This window comes from Phocoena phocoena, chromosome 19 (genome assembly GCF_963924675.1).
Source record: "Phocoena phocoena chromosome 19, mPhoPho1.1, whole genome shotgun sequence".
In the NCBI taxonomy this organism is placed as follows: domain Eukaryota; kingdom Metazoa; phylum Chordata; class Mammalia; order Artiodactyla; family Phocoenidae; genus Phocoena; species Phocoena phocoena.
In genome coordinates, this window is record NC_089237.1 from 59,341,074 (window position 1) to 59,360,524 (window position 19,451).

The following is a 19,451-nucleotide window of genomic DNA, read 5'->3' on the forward strand; positions in this document are numbered from 1 at the left end:
ATGCCCCCAGGGCGGCGGCGTGTGTGTCCGTGTGTCCGTCCCCATCTGCCCACCTCGTGGCCCTGCCGGCACAGTCCTGACTGAAGGGTTTCTGTGTGATCCGCATTAAGTTTCCCCTCCTCTTGGTCCTGACTCCTTGTGGACAGGGACGGTGTCTGCTTTGTGTCGCCTGCTGCCGATGCAGTGCTGGCCCAGAGTGGGTGCTGGGCAGTGCCGCCTGGCTGGGTGTCCTGCCTCTGCTGGACAGAAGCCCGTTGAGGGCAGCAGAGGTCGCTGGGCTCCGGAGCCGGCAGGTCCTGGGGCCAACTCATGGCATCTCCCTCCTCTCCCCAGCAGGCCTGGCACAGCCTCCAGGGCGCCATGAATGCCATCGTCGCGCTCTGTCACTTCTGCGAGCTCCACGGCCCCCGCACGCTCTTCTGCACAGAGGTCCTGCACGCCCCGCTTCCGCAAGGGGCGGGGAGCGGGGACGGCCCCGGCCGGGGCGAGCACGCCGAGGAGGAGGAGGGCGGCATCCAGATGAGCAGCCGCCTCCGTGCCCACAGCCCAGCGGAAGGGGCCAGCGCGGAGTCCAGCAGCCCGGGGCCGAAGAAGTCGGACATGTGCGAGGCCAGTGTCACCTGGGGCGTCGGGGGCGTTTCTTCTCCTCCTGGGGGTGGATGGGAGGCCGCACGCCGTGGGCGTGTCCTCACGGGCGTGGGCCGTGCGGTGTGCGCTTGCTGCTTTCCTTCCCTCCGGTCCTTTCCCTTCGTCCCAGCTTTAGCTTGTTCAAACCACCCTGCCAGCCAACACTGGCCACCACCGTGGGGCCTGCCCTTCCGGCCTTGCCTCGCTCACTCGTGTCCATGCGCTGCCTTCTCGGCTCCCGTCCGCTCAGTCTGGCGTCCTCCTCGCGGGCACCCTGCCCGCTTCGTGAGCTCTGGGGGGATGAAGATTAGGTCCCCGCACCAGGCCGCATCTTCACGTGGAGCCCTGGGTCGGGACTGGAAATCAGGCTGGCGTTGGACCTGTCACTGCAGGGTGGACAACGATCCAGCTGTGTTAGCTTCATTCCACTGCGAAGCAGTCGCTGAGCTCGAGCTTGACTGATTCATTGTGAGGGATCGAGGGTGGGGAGCAGAGGTGGGGAGGGCCCTCTTTTGTGAACGGCCGCTGCCTGTGATGGAGAGGCAGGCAGGAAGGAGGCCTGCGCAGTGGGGGCCTTGGGGGCGGGTCCTTGAGCTGGAACGGCCTAGGGAGGCGTCCTGCATCCCCCAGGGAGGGGCTGGCTCCAGGGCCTCTGTGCGCAGTCCCAGGTTGGGGGCTGCCACCGGGGCTCACAGCATTGGCGCCAACGTGACGGTGGCTTCAGAGGGGCAGCAGCTAGGGCTGCCGGTCCGGTCCCTTCCCCATGGCAGGGGTTCTGAGCATGTGTTCTCAGGCGGCCACGCCAGTGCCAGAGTGTGGCAGCCTCCCTTGGCACGAGGTCCCTGCCAAGTGGTCGTGCCCGGATCGAGGACGGAGGCTCCGGGCCTCAGTTTCGCCACCTGTGAGGTGGGGATTCTCCCGGTAACTGTCTCACAGGTTTGCTCCTTGGATTAGGTGAGGTGATGGGTACAGAGCTCTTCGGGATCCCTGCTGCATAAGTGCCAGTAGATGAGGTCCAGTGACCTCTGTGTTCATAGATTCGATGCCCTCTGCCGACCTTTGCGATGTGTGCATCCTGACTTTCCTACTCGGGAAACACGGAAATCCTGTCAAGTATGACTCTAGGAGCCGGTTGTTCTTACGTGAAAACAGATTGAATTTTCTGCTTGAGATTTGCATAAGAGTCAGCAAGCATGTTGCTGGCTAACTGGTTTTCTTCTCTTTCTTGTGGGCAGGGCTGCCGGTCACTTGCTGCAGGGCATCCCGGGTACATCAGCCATGACAAGGAGACCTCGATCAAGTACGTCAGTCACCAGCACCCCAACCACCCCCAGCTCTTCAGCATCGTCCGCCAGGCCTGTGTGCGGAGCCTGAGCTGCGAGGTGAGCACCCGTGACCCGGGGCTTCTGCGAGAGTCGCTCACGTGTGCGCCAGCACGCCCTGAGCAAGCTCGGTGTCGGTTACGGGAAGGAAGGCAGACGGCAGCCCGGAGATGGCCGGGCAGGTCCCGGAGTGAGTCACGTTGCACCCTGGTTCGTTGCTAACTTACCATTTTAAGCACCAGGCTTTCGTTCTTCGTTCTTCGTGGACGTGTTGCTAAGGTGTGAAGTGTTTGTAGGTGTGTGGCTCCCATCAGATGTCACCTTCGTGTCGTCTCTGTCACGTCAGAGCCTCAGTGCTCATCACGTGCTCTCTTAGCCGACCGAGGCGTGCGTCTGTGTTTCTAAGACACGTGGCTGCCGTTGTCGAGTTGTCTTAGCCTCTGTGTCTTTGTCACAGAGAGTTCACAGTCTGTCACTGCCCCACTTGATCGTCCTCACTGCTGCCATGTGCCCGCCTGGCTGTGTCCCTGCCGGTGGGCAGCTGATCGTGTCTGGTGGGGTTGTGTGTAAGAGTGGGTGTGGTGTGAGGGAGACCCACGTTCTCTCCTACACATAACATATGCAGATTTTTTATCACGTGGACTCTGCAGTGGCTGTTTTGACTTGCCAGTTCTCTGGTATGTTCCAGATGAGTGATGTTGGCAAATCTGAGCCTGGGGTAGATGTAATACTTGTGTACGAGTTATTTATGACTCAAGATAAGAAAAATTAACGAACCTACTGGTCCTTGGGTTTCATGGTAACGAACGTTCTCTTTAGGAAGTGCGGTCACGGGAGAGATGAGCAGCGTTTTCCTTTCTCATCCCTGCCCTTTCCACTCTCCCTGTAACTGATGCTGACTAATTAGCGCAGAAAGAAGAGTGAGCAGGAGGGTTTGAGTGCTGCCGCGCACAGAGGGCGGTGTCCTGCAGCGCTGTCCTTGTGTCCCAGGTGTGCCCCGGCCGCGAGGGCCCCATCTTTTTCGGGGACGAGCAGCACGGCTTTGTGTTCAGCCACACGTTCTTCATCAAGGACAGCCTGGCCCGGGGCTTCCAGCGCTGGTACAGCATCATCGCCATCATGATGGACCGCATCTACCTCATCAACTCCTGGCCCTTCCTGCTGGGCAAGATCCGTGGGATCATCGACGAGCTCCAGGGCAAGGCGCTCAAGGTGGCCCCGAGGCAGGGCAGTGGGTGGCGGGGAGGGAGGGCTGTGTGCGAGGGGCCAGGAGCAGGGCAGCGTTCCCGCCCGGGGGTCCCCTGGCCGCCGCGGAGTCGGAGTTGCGGCGATAGGCCCGGGGCCAGCCGGTCCTGCTGGCTTCAGTGTCTCTCTCGAGTCTGTCGTTGTCTTACTTCTCGCTTGGCTCTGCCTTTACTGCAGTCAGAGGCCTGGTTTGATCCCCGCTGTCTCTGCTTCCTCTGACCATCATTTCAGCAGCCTGTCCACTAGTGGTGTGACAGACCTGCACCTACCATGCATGTCCAGCCACGGCCCTGCATCTCCAGGGCCGCCCAGGATAGGCCAGTGGTGCTCTGGGAACAAACAGTGCTTAAGCCCCAGCAGCGTGTTTATGTCCATCGCAGGCAAGCAGGGGTCTGCGCGCTGCGGTCAGGCTGGAGTGCTGTTGCTGCCCGGTTGCCTGCTGGGGTGCACAGATGGGGCTGGAGGCTGGGCTCCTCTCCCCCCTCGCAGGAGGTGGTCACGTGTCCCGCCCACACAGGGTCTGAGCAGCGGAAGCCCCCTGTGCCTGGAAACGGGGGTGCCTGGAAAGCGCAGATGGCCCTGAGCCCTGTCACGTGCCGAAGAGTCGGTGTCGGGGAGGCCGCAGGAGAGACTCCTAACTGAGCCTCTTGTCAGGCGGCTTCTGATCCGGTGGGGGGACAAAGCTGTTCTCTTTGGGATGAGACCCGGGGCCCTTCTTTGCTCTTGGCCCAGAGAGTAGACTGGGGCCTGGGCTGCTGGCTGCTTTTGTTGTTAAGGGTCTTTCCCCTTCCCCTTGTGTGTCAGGTGTTTGAGGCGGAGCAGTTTGGGTGCCCACAGCGTGCCCAGAGGATGAACACTGCTTTCACACCGTTCCTGCACCAAAGGAACGGCAACGCTGCCCGCTCGCTGACGTCCTTGACGAACGATGACAGCTTGTGGGCGTGCCTGCACACCTCCTTCGCCTGGTAACCAGACTCGGTCTTCTCGTGGCCGCTGGGGCGTTGGCCGGACTGTGCCCAGCTTGGGGGGGACAGTTGCTGACAGGTCTGTGCTGTGACGCGTGAGTCCTGAACTGGGTTCAGTCCTTCTCGCCTCTGAGTGCGTGGAAGGCGCGTTAAGGCGGAGCTCCCTTCCCAGCGAGATTTTGAGGTGAGGTTCCTAGACCGAGACCAGTGGTCTCCCTCTCTGTGAGCAGCAGCGGGTGCTTGTCTCGCACAGCACTTGTGAGTCAGGACCCAGACGGGGGCTGAGCTGGGCCGCTCTGGCCCTCGTCCTTAGGCGGAGCTGCTGTCGTGTGAAGGCTGGGCTCCCTCGGGGCTGGCAGGTCGGTCTGGCCGTGGGCGGGAGGCCTCTGCTCGCCACGGTCATGCGGGTGATCCGGGGAGAGCGAGGTGGGCTCTGCTGGCTCTCACGACCCAGCCTCAGCAGCGCACGGGCCCTGCCTGCACCTGGTTGTTAGAAGTAGCTCAGCCTAGGCGGGAGGGGAGGACCGGGCCCTGCCTGCACCTGGTTGTTAGAAGTAGCTCAGCCTAGGCGGGAGGGGAGGACCGGGCCCCGCCGTTGGAAGGGAGGAGTACCGACAGATTTGTGGACACACTTAGAAACCACCACGGTCTGTCCTCCGGCCACAGGTTGTTTCTCTTCCTCCCACTGCAGGATATGTTCCTTCCAAAGACTCTCCAGATTCTCATTCCTGTGCGGCATCCCCTAAGTCAGGTCCTGGTGTGGGTGACGTTCCTCACACGTAATCCTTCTCATTCCTGTGCGGCATCCCCTAAGTCAGGTCCTGGTGTGGGTGACGTTCCTCACACGTAATCCTTGAGTGCAGCTTCTGAGAACCTGCAAACCACAGAGGAAAATATCTGTCTCCCCCACCCGGCAGACAGTGCCTCTTGTCTTTTAGAAATTATTATTATTACTATTTTGCGTTACGTAGGCCTCTCACTGTCGTGGCCTCTCCCGTTGCGGAGCACAGGCTCCAGACGCGCAGGCTCAGTGGCCATGGCTCACGGGCCCAGCCGCTCCGCGGCATGTGGGATCCTCCCGGACCGGAGCACGAACCCGTGTCCCCTGCATCGGCAGCCGGACTCTCAACCACTGCGCCACCAGGGAAGCCCCTAGGAATTATTTTAATTTGGGAAAATTTCAGACAGACCCAAAGTATAATACTACAAGGAACTTCACATCCTCCTACTTCAGCAGTTAGCGACATTTCACTGCTTTTTCATCTGTCCTTCACTTTTTTTTTTCTGGAATGTTTTTTAAAGCAAATCTTCACTTCAACCATAAACCCGTTATCACATGCAACAAAATGGACTCATTGCTTAGCATCATCCAGCCCAGTCCACGTTCACTTTTCCTGCTTTGCCTCAGAGTTGACTCTGGCGTTGGGACCAGCGCACCAGCACACAGGGCACGGATCGTGCCAGGCCTCTTAGTCTAGAGCAGCACCTCGTGCGCCTTTGCCCCAACCTCCCTGCCTTTTCTAGAGGCCTGGGCTGTGCGTCCTGTAGGAACCCCTCTGGCTGATCGAATCCTCGTGGTGGTACCCAACTCGTTCTTTTACGCCCGTGTTTTCTGTTAACCAGTCGTTAGCTCAGGAGGGTTGATTGGCTTCGGGTCTAGTTTTCCTTTCGGCGAGAACACCGCATAGGTGGCACTGTGTTTCCCAGGCTCCTGAAGGCGTGCGGCAGCCGGCTGACCGAGAAGCTCCTGGAAGGCGCGCCCACTGAGGACACCTTGGTCCAGATGGAGCAGCTGGCGGGTGAGCTGGGAGGTGCCTGTGCTGGGAGCCTCTGCAGGTGGTGGCCTGGGGTCGGCCCGTGCTCAGCTCCCCTCTCCTCCATCCCAGCAGAGAGCTGGCGGAGGGGGCCCCAGGAGCCGTGTCTACAAAAGCTCGCCCTTTGCTCTTCGTGGTTTTATTGTGATTTCCTGCCTCATCTTCCCTGACAGTCGTGTAAGAGTCTGTCCGGGCAGGTTGGGAAAGACCATCCCCGGGGCTGTCGCTCTGGAGAGGTGGGTTGAGTGAGGCTTCTGTGTCCCTATCGTACAAGAAGCACTTACTCGGCCTGTCTGGATGGGGACCTGCTCTCTGCTCTTCAACAGTAAAATGTTGTCCTTTAGTTGGACCCGAGGTTTTCATCAGGGCCGGTGGTTCCCAAGCCTCCTGGTAACTGGGCGGCCCTCCCCAGGTTTGCAATCAGATCTCCACATCTGGGTGTTTTAAGTAACTGCCCAGGGGAGTCTGGGAGTCTGCTTTTCTTTTGGAGATGGTTGGATTCTCAGTGACAGGTCCAGGATCTCACATGTGGGGCGGGTTGAATGGGACTCGTGATGCGTCTTGTGTGTCCTCTGTGACAACGTGCTTCTTTTTGCAAATGATTGACCTTAACAAGCTGGAGCTGTTTGGAACTTGTTCCTGTCGTCCGGTGACCTGCACCTGAGCAGGCTTCCCTGCGAAGGGGAGGGCGGGCGGGTTCATCAAGGGCAGGGCTCGCTCGGAGAAGACCGAAGCGCGGTCCACTTCCGCGCCCTCACGGTATGGTCGGCCCGGAACCATTTATCAGAGTGATGACACGTTTCTAGGTTAGTGACGGTGGCAAGGGCAGTCTGCTGGTGAGATTTATTTGCATGGAGAGCCGAGTGCGTCGGGGGAGAGGAGTGCAGGCGTGCGGTGCTCCCTGTCTCGTCTTGGGTCGTATTTTGGTCACAGGGTGAGCATAGGGGTTCAGAGCACACGCTGCAGCCTGTACAGACCTGCCTTCAGCTCCGGGCTCCAAGATGTGTGTGTTCTGTGCGCACAGCAAGGCCCCTTCACTCGAGCTGTGCAGTGAGGATGCTGCATTCCTGGGGTTGTCGTGACGATGAATTGAGATAGCAGATATTCCTTTCTGTAAGACGGGGAGAGCAGTACTGACCCAGGGCAGGCGAGAGGATTAAAGGACAGAATGTGTGGACATCTTTAGGGGAGCGCTCACACACTGTTAGCGTCCTTAGCGCTGACTTGACTTTTCCAACCAACAGTGGACAGAACATAGCAGACTGAACACTCCTGGCCCACCCCAGGACTCCAGTGGCAGCAGGTAGTGTAGACAGCTGGTCCGAACCAGAAATCAGTAGCCTTCCGGCTGGTTTAACCACGAGATGCCTTGGGCTGAAGTGGTCCTGTGCAAAGACTTGCATCCAGAGAGCGAAGGAGTCTAGGGACGCACATTTCGTAACTGAATTTGTTGTCTGTCTTGCAGACTTGGAAGAGGAATCGGAAAGCTGGGGCAGCTCTGAGGCTGGAGAGGAGGAGAAAGAGGGGGCCGAGGGGCGGGAGCCGACCAAGTGCCCGGTGGATTCGTCCTTGCTCTCAGACTGTGGAAACTGGCAGCCCCGAAAGCTCTCTGTCTTTAAATCCCTTCGGCACATGAGGCAGGTAGGCGGTAGAGAGGTAGAGCCCAGATCAGAAACTCAGGACAAGAGCCCCGTCCTCTCCTTCCGGCTCATCTCCATCCAGCACGCCTTTTCCTTTGGGTCTGTTGTGTTCAGGGGTGACCAGGAACCTTCTTGGTGGGTGGCTAAAGATGTCAGGGGGCATCTGGGGTGTCTTTGCCCCAGGCTCAGTGAGGATGGAGGGGGTTTCTCTAAAGAAAGGCCCAACGGTTGGCTTCTCATGGTTCTCTAATCTTGTCATTCTGGGACCTTCTAAAGGAATTGAACAGCATTGTTGGTTTGCACACAGCGTAGATGCTTTGCAAATTGAAAACAGTGGCCTTTCTTACAAAGAACTGGAAACAACCTGAACGTGCGACCCTAGGAGTTGCATCCGAGCAACGGCCCGTTGTTCGCTAGGAGCTGCGGGAGCCTGCCCCGCGGGGGGCGGGGCGGGGGCGGGGCTGCTCGCCGCACGGGAGGGCAGCGGGAGTGACCGCTAGATCACAAAGCAGGCTGGCCTTTCATAGACCCTCTCTCTGTCTACTTTTACATTGAGCATGAATTCTATCAGAGAACAGTTATTTTTACTTTGGAAAATGAAGTAAAGCCTGGTTTACCAGGAGGTGTTCTGTGGGGCTTTGGGGTGAAAACCATTCATTTAAATCATCCTTGATTTGGCCGCAGTCCTTGTTGATTACAGTGGGTTACAGCTAATGTGGATTACAGCTGGAGGGGATCTTGAATTCCACCGGAGGTGGGAGTCCTTGGGGGCTGGTAGGGTTTGGTAAAAGGCAGTGTCACAGCCTCCTCTTTTTTTCTGGCCATGTTCACAAGCCCTAAGACAACAGGCTGAGCTCTTCTAAAATGTCAGTGCCGTGGAGTTAATTGGAGTTGATTAAAGCAGGATAAAAACAGGACAGATGAGCAAGTCACAAGCCCTAGATTGAGAGACTCACAGCCCAGAGGACATGGTTAGAGGCCGGGGCTCCGGATGGGGGTCCACTCAGCGGGGCGGCCCTGGGCTGCTGGCATCTAGACCGAGCTTTCCCTCGGTGCTGAAGACTCATAACCCTGGCTCTCTCTCAAGTGGTTAGGCCAAAGTTCAGGGTGTAGAGAGAGAGGGTACATGTTGCAAAAAACTAATACTTTATCTGCTTCAAATCTTTAAAAATAGAATTGGGGAAAAGATCTTGAAGTGTACAAGAGCCCTGGGGTCGGACCTTCAGGTGTGAGCACAGGGCCATCCCTCCTCCTGGTTTCGGGCAAGTCACCCAGCCTCCCCGAGAAGATAGGTGACTTCCGCTCTCCTGTCCGTCTTCCTTCACTCTGTGGAGAAAGTTTCTAGACGAACACACAAATAACTTCCTCTGGACAGAAAGCAGTGCACCGTGTTTTTCAGGTCCTGGGTGCCCCATCTTTCCGCACACTGGCCTGGCACGTCCTCATGGGGAACCAGGTGATCTGGAAAAGTAGAGACGCAGACCTTGTCCACTCAGCCTTTGAAGTTCTTCGGGTGAGAGGATCTTCTTTCCTTTGTGTTTTGTGGTAGGATGGTATTGGCCTAGTGGGTTTTTAAAAAATCTGTTAAGATGTGTCAGAGACTCGTTGCAGAGGTTCATGCCTGAATCTAAGATCTGTGCTTTTCTCCACTGTTAAAAATGGTATTCATCTGTGCTTTCACTGCCGAGGGCCCAGGTTCTATCCCTGGTCAGGGAACTAAGATTCCACAGGCTGCACAGCGCGGCCAAAAAAAAAGGTAGTCATTTTTGGCTTTCATTTCGAGCGAGGAGTCTGCTGTCCTGACAGACTGATCACTCTCCCATCCGCCCTTCCCCAAGCCCCGCATCCCTTTGAGAAGCCACCGGTGCCACAGAGGCGGGCCTGGGTCCCCACGTGGTCCTCTGCACAGAGCCTGATCGACGGGCTGGCCGGAGTGCACGTGTGGCGTGCTGTCTCCGTCCCACAGGTGTAGGGGGTGCCACGGCCCAGGTCCGGCTCTAAGCGTGAGTGCATGCCAGCCTTCTGCCTGGGCCTGTGAAGGTACAAGACGAAACAATGTCTCAGACAACTTAGAATCCCTTTGGTGGGTGAGGGAAGAGACAAACATCTGTGAAGTCAGAGAATGATGGAAGAGTTAACCCTGCAGAGCGGGCCGGGATGAGAGGGCTCTGGACCGAGCTGCAGGGGGCTCGTGGGGTGTGGGTGAGGGACTCGGGCAGGGCAGCGCTCAGCTCTGGGTTGTTCCATCCTTCAGACCATGCTGCCCGTGGGCTGTGTGCGCGTCATCCCTTACAGCAGCCAGTACGAGGAGGCCTACCGCTGCAACTTCCTGGGGCTCGGCCCCCACGTGCAGATCCCTCCCCACGTGCTGGCCTCAGGTGCGTGCCGTGTCGGTCTGGGCTGAGCCCCTGCACGTCAGGGCTCAGAAGTGAAACCACGTGACTGGACCTCAGCTGTGGGTTTGAGGACCGATGCCTGCTGGCCTCAGGCGGGAAGACCCACGTTGCAGGACCAGCTTTCCCCGTGGCATTGGCTTCTAGTGTCTGTCTTGAAGATGGGTGAGGGTTGGGCTGGGCTGCTCACTGGGGTGTGGTTCTCTGTGGGGCGGGTCCCAGCCCTGGGCCCTGGGGCGGCTCAGGGGGCGCTGGACTGAGCCTCCGCCTCGTGGTCTTCCTTCCTCTCCGTTCTCCTGTGTTTATCTGCCTGAAATCTGTCCCCGGTGCTCATCAGCTCAGTGGCCCTTGCTCTGCCCCACTCCGCCCTCAGGACTGACTGACAAGCTTACTGCTCTAGACAGAGAGCCAGGAAGCTGATCGGCATCCCTCATTCTTGGTCTGGGGGGGTCGGGAGTCAGCACATCCCTTTGTGGGTGCACATCCCCGCATCCGGCACGTCTAGGCCTCCTCCAGGCACATCCGTGAGAGCGGTGGGAAGGTTGGTCACAGAGCTGTCACCCTCTCAGCAACCAGGCTGGGCCATGAGTCCAAGAGGCAGTGTTCAGAACACAGGCTCTCGTCTCAGAGATGGGATTGATATTGTTACCACCACTAGCCATGTGACCTTGTGCGAGTCACTTCGCTTCCCGGAGTCTGTTTCCCCATCTGTAAAATGGGCCGTAGCGGGGCCACTCTCCCAGGGCTGTTTAGCATTAGGCCAGTGGAGGTGCACGCAGCAATCTGTGGTAATATAGTACAGTGCGTTATTCGTTTAACTGCGTCAGAAGTGAACCCTTAACTCTTCACAAGCTACCGAAGGTTTTGGGTGCCAGTGTTCAGCTCGGGAGGCTGGAGTTTCCCCAGATGATCTGAGATGATTGGGAGCTGCCAAGGAGGGGCTTTGTCCCGGGGTGAAGAGCACTTGACGGGCAGCGTGTCTTGTGTCGCCGCAGAGTTTGCTGTGGTGGTGGAAGTGCACACGGCCGCCCGCTCCAGCCTGCAGCCGGCCGGCTGTGAGGACGAGCCATCCCTCAGCAAGCACGAGTTTGTCGTGACCAGTGGGAGTGCTGTGGCCGCAGACCGAGGTGGGCGCCGCTGAGCAGGGCCTGCTCTCCCCCCGGCGAGCGGGCTGAGGGGGCGCTGAGGCCGCCCCCGCCCTCCCCGTGCTGACCCCCCCGCCGTGCCCCGCTTGTCCCCAGCCGGCCCCACCATCCTGAGTAAAGTGGAAGCAGCTTTGACCAACCAGAATCTGTCGGTGGACGTGGTCGACCAGTGCCTCGTCTGCCTCAAGGAAGAGTGGATGAAGTAAGCGGGTGCCACCTCGGCCCCTAGAGTCTGTGCTTTCAGGGGAGGGCTGGGCTGCCGGCAGCAGGAGAAGCAGGAGCTGTGGCCAGAGACAGAGGTGAGGCCGTGGCTGCTGCGGGAGGAGGGTGTGGACGAGAGATGCAGGGCTCCACCACGCGCTGACCTGGCTGGGTGAGCTGGAGCAGGTGAGCCCGCACCCCTGAGCCTCAAGCTGCTCTGTGCTCTCCAAGGGAGGCAGTTATTTTTGACGCTTAGTCAACTTAAGAATTGGAAGGTCGGGTAGCAGATGTTCCCTCCTTATTAAGCAAGTTACTGTATTTCCTCCCGCCTTCTTAGTAATTTTCTGTCAAATTTAATTAGTCAAACATTGTTCTGATTTCAGACAGTACAGTGGAGCTTAGGAGCCACCTGTCCCTTTTATGAATGGGAGGAACATTTGTCTTTTTAATCTCCCTGTTTGGCTGCACCAGCGTCAGCAGCGGTGGGGAAACGGGGCAGGCGCGAGCCGCCGCTCTGCTGTGCCGCCTCTCCTGTCTCAGTTCCCGCTGTGCCTGCCGAGCCGCTGCTGGTCTTGAAGCCGTTTAGGCCCCAGGACCAGAACTCTGCTGACGGTTCTGCGGTAGCTGAGTGTTTGGTTTCGGTCTTCTACAGCAAAGTGAAGGTCCTCTTTAAGTTCACCAAGGTGGATAGCCGGCCCAAAGAGGACACACAGAAGCTGCTGAGCATCCTCGGGGCGTCTGAGGAGGACAACGTCAAGCTGCTCAAGTTCTGGATGACGGGCCTGAGCAAGACGTACAAGTCGCACCTCCTGTCCACGGTCCGCAGCCCCATGGCCTCAGAGCCCCGCAGCTGACCCCGTCCCGGGACACTGTGTCTGGGCGGGCCTCCTGGGACGCGGTGACGTCCGTCCTTGCTGCGGAGCTCGGACACAGGTCTCTGATGGCGTTCTCAGGCTGTCCTCCCGTTTCCAAACTGCCGGCATGAAGCTGTTTCCTAGTAAGGAGTGGAAACTGTCGGGGCTGAACTTTGCCCTCTGTGTGGGATGCAGGCCTGGTGTAGTTCTTGGCACCATCCCGCAAGCTATTTGAATTGGTCCAGCCCTGAAGGGGGCAGCGGGAGACTTGTGACAGTCCCCTGCATTCGCGCACCCCTGGGAGAGAAGAGCGTGAGGAAGGTGTACAGCTCGTGCCTCTCCTGGGTGCTGATCTCAGAATTTACAGGGACACGTGTCAGGCCAGCTCCGCCTGGGGTATCTTAGCCGCAATGTCATACCCTCTCTTGAGGTTGAACCTTTCTGTTCTCAAGTTCAGCAAGGGTTTTCCAGGTAGTGCATGCATATGTGAGAACATACAGATATGTTCTGATCTGTAGTCATTGTTAGTAATCTGGTTTTAAGTTAGGGCTCTGGGAATGCCTTTTGGGGTGGAGTGGATGTTTTCCTCCTCTTTGGATCATCTGGAATTCGTGTTCTGAAGTTACCTGACAACCAAGTCTTCTGGCCATGCTCTTCTGTGGTTGCTTTGAAATTACCCTGTAGCTTGAGGACGAGCCCTGATCTTTTTTACACAAAGAGAATACATTGCTGAAATGTCAAATGGAGTCATCTGACTGGCCTGGCTCACTGGATGTGGAGTTGAGAAGCCCATCATAGTTTTACTCCATATCACTTTGCCCTCTATTGCTTCTTTAAACGTTTACATTTGGCTGCAGTTAAGTTTCAGAGTATGGTAGTTTAAGACTGGTTCATCGTCCCTGTGTGCGTTTTTTAATAAGGATTCATGGTTTGGAAGGATTTTCCGGTAATTTTGCTGATTCGTTTATAGTTTTTTTGTGTTTAATTTATATTTAACAGGAAGACCATGTTTATATGACTAGGTATCGGTATCATGCAAGAACGTTGAAATAATAAAGATATATTTTTATAAACTGTTGACTACATGGTTTTATTGGTTTGATACCTCAGATTTTCTTGGGATCGGTCATAGAAAATAATATGGTTAAAGTAACACCAGTGATATAACTATTTTGGAACTCTGTACTCTCCTGAAGGCTTACAGTTTCCAGGGGAAGACTTAGTAAACTGTGGTTAATTTTCAGTCAGTTTTAGCTCGTAGCACAGTTGCAGGTTCCTATGTCCCACCCCCAGCCACATGGCAGGGCCGTACACGTGTTCTCGGAGCAGCTTGCAGGAGCGAGGGTGGGTGAAGAGGACCCTGTCCTCGGAACATCAGGGCTCTGCGCCTCATCGCTGACGGCTGCTTCTGATCAGGGCGCAGACGAAGCGGGGGCAGCCACTGTCGCTGCGCCTCCCCCTCTGGATGGCAGCCTCTCCCTGCTTCATTTTTGCCTTCCACCTCTCAGGAGCCAGACATTAAAGAGTAGGACACTCAAAAACAATTGCATGTATCAGAAAATTTAAAAGTGACTATGCACATCCAGGGAAGGGCTCAGAAAAGACCTGAGAAAAACTGAAGTTTACATCTCCAGCTGATCCCTGGCAAAGAGCCTACAACAGTAAAAATAAATAACAAACCAGTAAACGCTGGGGAAGGGGGAGAATCTGATTTCCAGAGTTCTGCTATTATTAGATTTAAATGTCGAGTGTTCCGCAAAAACAACAACAACAACAAAATCACAAGGCATACAAAGAAACAGGAAGGTCTGTTGAAAGGAAAAAAAAGAATTCAGCAGACTCTGTCCGTGAAAGAGATTTAATGGCAGACATATTAGCCAAAGACTTTAAAACAACTGTTAAAAGATGCTCGAAGAACTAAAGATGTGGAGAAAGTGAAGAAAATGATGTGTGAACAAAATAGAAATATCAAAGAAAACCAAAAAAAGAAACCAAAAATATGGAGCCAAAAACTGCAGTAACTGAAGTGAAAAATTGACTAGAAGGCTTTAAAGACAATTTGAGCAGGCAGGAGAATCAGTGAACTTAAAGATAGGACAGTGGAAATTACTGAGGCTGAGGAACAGAGCCTAAGAGACCCACGGGACACCATTGAAAGGACCAACATATGCATCGTGGGAGCCTGAGAAGAAGAAAGAGAAAGAGGCAGAATATGTGAATAAATAATGGCTGAAAAATTTCCAAATTTCGTGAGACACATGAATATAAACATACAGGCATACCTTAGAGATTGTGAGTTTGGTTCCAGACCACTGCAATAAAGCAAATATTGCAATTAAGTGAGTCCACACGAATTTTTGGTTTCCCATTGCGTATGAAAGTTATGTTCACACCATACTGTGGTCTTTTTTTAAAAAATAAATTTATTATTTACTTTTCGGCTGTGTTGGATCTTTGATGCTATGCGCGGGCTTTCTCTAGTTGCAGCGAGCGGGAGGGCTACTCTTCATTGTGGTGCGTGGGCCTCTCCTTGTGGTGGCTTCACTTGTGGAGCATGGGCTCCAGGCACACAGGCCTCAGCATTTGTGGCACGTGGGCTCAGCAGCTGTGGCTCACGGGCTCTGGAGCGCAGGCTCAGTAGTCATGGTGCACGGGCTTATTTGCTCCGCAGCATGTGGGATCCTTTCGGACCAGGGCTCGAACCCGTGTCCCCTGCAATGGCAGGCAGATTCCCAACCACTGCGCCACCAGGGAAGTCCCTATACTGTGGTCTATTAAGTGTGCAATAGCATTGGCTAAAAAAAAAAAAAAAAAAAAAGTACATACTTTAATTTTAAAATACTGTCAAAAAAATCCTAACCATCGTCGAGCCTTCACTGAGCTGTAGTGGTAACATCAACTATCACTGATCACAGATCACCAATTCAAATATGATAATAATGAAAAAGTTTGAAATATTGCGAGAAACACCACAACGTGACATAAGAGACATGAAGTGAGCAAATGCTGTTGGAATGGTGGTGCCAGTAGACTTGCCTGATGCAGGGTTGCCACAAACCTTCAGTTGGTAAAAACAACAACAGCAAGAACACAGTATCTGCAAAGCACAATAAAATGAAGAATGGCCTGTACAAGAAGCTAAACAAATTCCAAATAAGATGAACTCCAAAAGATCACAAGACACGCAGTCAAACTTTCAAAAGACAGAGGGCAGACAGCAGAAGCAAGAAGAACTACAGTTCTGTCGCTTCTCGGCTTTTTGGCTAAGATCAAGTGAAGAAGAACTACAATTTCTGCAGCCTGTGGAAGGAAAACCACATTCACAGAAAGACAGACAAGATGAAAAGACAGAGGACTTGGTACGAGATGAAGGAACAAGATAAAACCCCAGAAAAACAACTAAATGAAGAGACAGGCAACCTTGCAGAAAAAGAATTCAGGACGATGGTAGTGAAGATGGTCCAGGACCTCGGAAAAAGAATGGAGGCAAAGATCGAGAAGATGCAAGAAATCTTTAACAAAGACCTAGAAGAATTAAAGAACAAACACCTAGAAGAATTAATGGACAAACAAACAGAGATGAACAATACAATAACTAAAATGAAAACTACACTAGAAGGAATCAATAGAATAACTAAGGCAGAGGAGCGGATAAGTGACCTGGGAGACAGAAAGGTGGAATTCACTGCTGCAGAACAGAATAAAGAAAAAGAATGGAGAGAAATGAAGACAGCCTAAGAGACCTCTGGGACAACATTAAATGCAACAATATTTGCATTATAAGGGTCCCAGAAGGGGAAGAGAGAGAGAAAGGACCTGAGAAAATATTTGAGGAGATTATAGTCGAAAACTTCCCTAACATGGGAAAGGAAACAACTACCCAAGTCCAGGAAGCACAGAGTCCCAGGCAGGATAAACCCAAGGAGAAACACACTGAGACACATAGTAATCAAGTTGACAAAATTATTGAAAGCAAAAAGGGAAAAAATGACAAATAACATATAAGGGAACTCCCATAAGGTTAACAGCTGATTTCTCAGCAGAAATTCTACAAGCCAGAGGAGAGTGGCATGATATATTTAAAGTGATGAAAGGGAAGAACCTACAACCAAGATTACTCTACCCGGCAGGGATCTCATTCAGATTTGAGGGAGAAATCAAAAGCTTTACAGACAAGCAAAAGCTAAGAGAATTCAGCACCACCAAACCAGCTCTGCAACAAATGCTAAAGGAACTTCTCGAAGTGGGAAACACAAGAGAAGAAAAGGATCTACAAAAACAAACCCATAACAATGAAGAAAATAGTAATAGGAACATACATATCAATAATTACCTTAAACGTGAATGGATTAAATGCTCCAACCGAAAGACAGAGGCTCGCTGAATGGATACAAAAACAAGACCCATATATATGCTGTCTGCAAGAGACCCACTTCAGACCTAGGGACACATACAGACTGAAAGTGAGGGGATGGAAAAAGATATTCCATGCAAAAGGAAATCAAAAGAATGCTGTTGTAGCAGCACTCATATCAGAAAAAAATAGACTTTAAAATAAAGAATGTTACAAGAGACAAGGAAGGACACGACATAATGATCAAGGGATCAATCCAAGAAGAAGATATAACCATTATAAAGATATATGCACCCAACATGGGAGCACCTCAATACATAAGGCAACTGCTAGCAGCCATAAAAGAGGAAATTGACAGTAACACAATAATAGTGGGGGACGTTAACACCTCACTGACACCAATGGACAGATCATCCAGACAGAAAATTAATAAACACAAGCTTTAAATGACCAATAGACCAGATAGATTTAATTGACGTTTATAGGACATTTGGGCTTCCCTGGTGGCGCAGTGGTTGAGAGTCCGCCTGCCGTTGCAGGGGACACGGGTTCGTGCCCCGGTCCGGGAAGATCCCACGTGCCGCGGAGCGGCTGGGCCCGTGAGCCATGGCCGCTGAGCCTGCGCGTCCAGAGCCTGTGCTCCGCGACGGGAGAGGCCACAACAGTGAGAGGCCCGCGTACCGCAAAACAAACAAACAAACAACAACAGCAAAAAACACCTAAATAGACATTTCTCCAATGAAGACATACAGATGGACAAGAAGCACATGACAGGATGCTCAACATCACTAATTATTAGAGAAATGCAAATCAAAACTGCAATGAGGTATCACCTCACACCAGTTAGAATGGGCATCATCAGAAAATCTACAAACAGCAAATGCTGGAGAGGGTGTGGAGAAGAGGGAACCCTCTTGCACTGTTGGTGGGAATGTAAATTGATACAGCCACCATGGAGAACAGTATGGAGGTGCCTTAAAAAACTAAAAATGGAATTACCGTATGATCCAGCAGTCCCACTACCGGCCTATACCCAGAGAAAACCAGAATTCAAAAAGACACATGCACCCCAATGTTTATTGCAGCACTATTTACAATAGCCGGGTCATGGAAGCAAGCTAAATGCCCATCGACAGACGAATGGATAAAGAAGATATAGTGGAACACAATGGAATATTACTCAGCCGTAAAAAGGAACGAAATTGGGTCACTTGTAGAGATGTGGATGGATCTAGAGACTGTCATACAGAGTGAAGTAAGTCAGAAAGAGAAGAACAAATATCGTATATTAATGCATATTCGTGAAACCCAGAAAAATGGTACAGATGAACCGGTTTGCAGGGCAGAAATAGAGACACAGACATAGAGAACAAATGTACGAACACCAGTGGGGGAAAGTGGCCAGGGGGGTTGTTGTTGGTGTGCTGAATTGGGAGATTGGGATTGACATGTATACACTAATATGTAAAAAACAGATAACTAATAACCTACTGTATAATAAAATAAAATTCAAAAGACAATTAAAAAAAAAACTTTCAAGAGACAAAGAGCAAATCTTGAAAACAGCAAGAGAGAAGTGAATCCTCAGTACGAATATCTGCAGAATTCTCATCGGACATTTTGGAGGCCAGAAGACAAGGGGGTTGATATGTTAAAAGTCTAAAACAAAAAAGTCAACCGAGAGTCCTCTATCCAGCAAATCCGTCCTTCAAAAGTGAGGGAAAAATCAAGACGTTACCAGGTAAAAGCTGAGAGGTTTGTTATCATTAGACCTGTCCTGCAAGAACTGCTCAGGGGAGTCCTATAGGATGACATGAAAGGACACTGGACAGTACCTCAAAGCCCTATGGAGAAATAGAGATCTCAATAAAGGTAAATACATGGGCAATTATAAAAACTAGAATTACTGTAACAATGGTTTGTAACCATACTTTTTGTTTTCTATAACCAAGAAACATACATTTGAAGAAAAAAATATTAATGTGAAAGCTTGTGTTACTGTAACTTTGGTTTGTAACTCCAAATTGTGTTTTCTACACAGTTTAGGAAATACATTGAGAAGAATTACTAGTTTCTGTTTTGTGGCACATGACGTATAAAGATGTAACCACCAAAAGGGGTGGGACAGAGCTGTAAATGAGGAGGATTTTTGTTATTGAAGTTAAGCTGCTATAACTTCAAATTAGAATGTTATAACTTCAGGATGTTAAATGGAATGCTTATGGTAAACACAAGGAAAATGGCTACAGAATATATGGAAGAGGAAGTTAAGAAGGAGTTTAGACAGCTCACTGCCAAAAAACAAAAAGAAAAGGAGACAGGAATGCAAGAAATGAGGAACCAAAAAGCTATAGGGCATACAGAAACATAGGCTGGAAGTCAGAAACGTTCTCAAGAGACAAAGAAGGACATTATATATAACAAAAGGCTTCTGTATAATAAAGTACAGCAAGAAGATATAACAATTATAAACACGACATAACTAGTGAGCAACCATCAAAATATATGAAACAGAAACTGAGAGAATTGAAGGGAGAAATAGTTCTACAATAATCGTTCTACCCCACTCACAATAATGGATTAAAAAAACAGAAGATAAATAAGGAAGAAATGCTCAGGGGAGTCCTATAGTCCTTTAAACACCACAATAAACCAACTACATCTAACAGACATTTACAGAGCACTCCTCACAACAGCAGCAGCATACACAGTCTTCTCAAGTGCACTTGGCACATTTTCCAGGATAGACCATAGGTTAGACCTCAAATTAAATCTTAGTAGATCTTAACATATAGATATCATACAAAATATCTTCTCTGACCACAAGATGAAGTTTGAAATCAATAACATAAAACTGGAAAAGTTACAAAATTGGGGAAATTAAACAACAC

General features: G+C 52.2%; 1 protein-coding gene across 2 annotated transcripts; it reads left to right on the forward strand.

Annotated features, from left to right (window-relative positions):
* Positions 1-360: 360 nt before the first annotated feature.
* On the forward strand, positions 361-12,206 carry FLCN (folliculin). Of its 2 annotated transcripts, none has more exons than XM_065897153.1 (11): positions 361-609; positions 1,863-2,009; positions 2,889-3,161; positions 3,999-4,159; positions 5,867-5,958; positions 7,439-7,614; positions 9,013-9,126; positions 9,868-9,991; positions 11,002-11,133; positions 11,248-11,353; positions 12,005-12,206. In XM_065897153.1, exons 1-11 carry the CDS (start codon positions 361-363, stop codon positions 12,204-12,206), a joined length of 1,776 nt encoding a protein of 591 aa, XP_065753225.1. The 2 variants fall into 2 exon arrangements, with proteins under 2 accessions (XP_065753225.1, XP_065753226.1); XM_065897154.1 differs by having other exon boundaries at positions 2,940-3,161.
* Positions 12,207-19,451: the final 7,245 nt, after the last annotated feature.

What these genes read in the sequence shown, in the direction of transcription:
- FLCN (XM_065897153.1), top strand. Translation starts at nt 361, where the DNA reads ATGAATGCCATCGTCGCGCTCTGTCACTTCTGCGAGCTCCACGGCCCC. An exon ending in CTGCACACCTCCTTCGCCTG is followed by an intron (nt 4,160 to 5,866) that starts GTAACCAGACTC and finishes TGTGTTTCCCAG; the next exon opens with GCTCCTGAAGGCGTGCGGCA. An exon ending in TGCTGTGGCCGCAGACCGAG is followed by an intron (nt 11,134 to 11,247) that starts GTGGGCGCCGCT and finishes GCTTGTCCCCAG; the next exon opens with CCGGCCCCACCATCCTGAGT.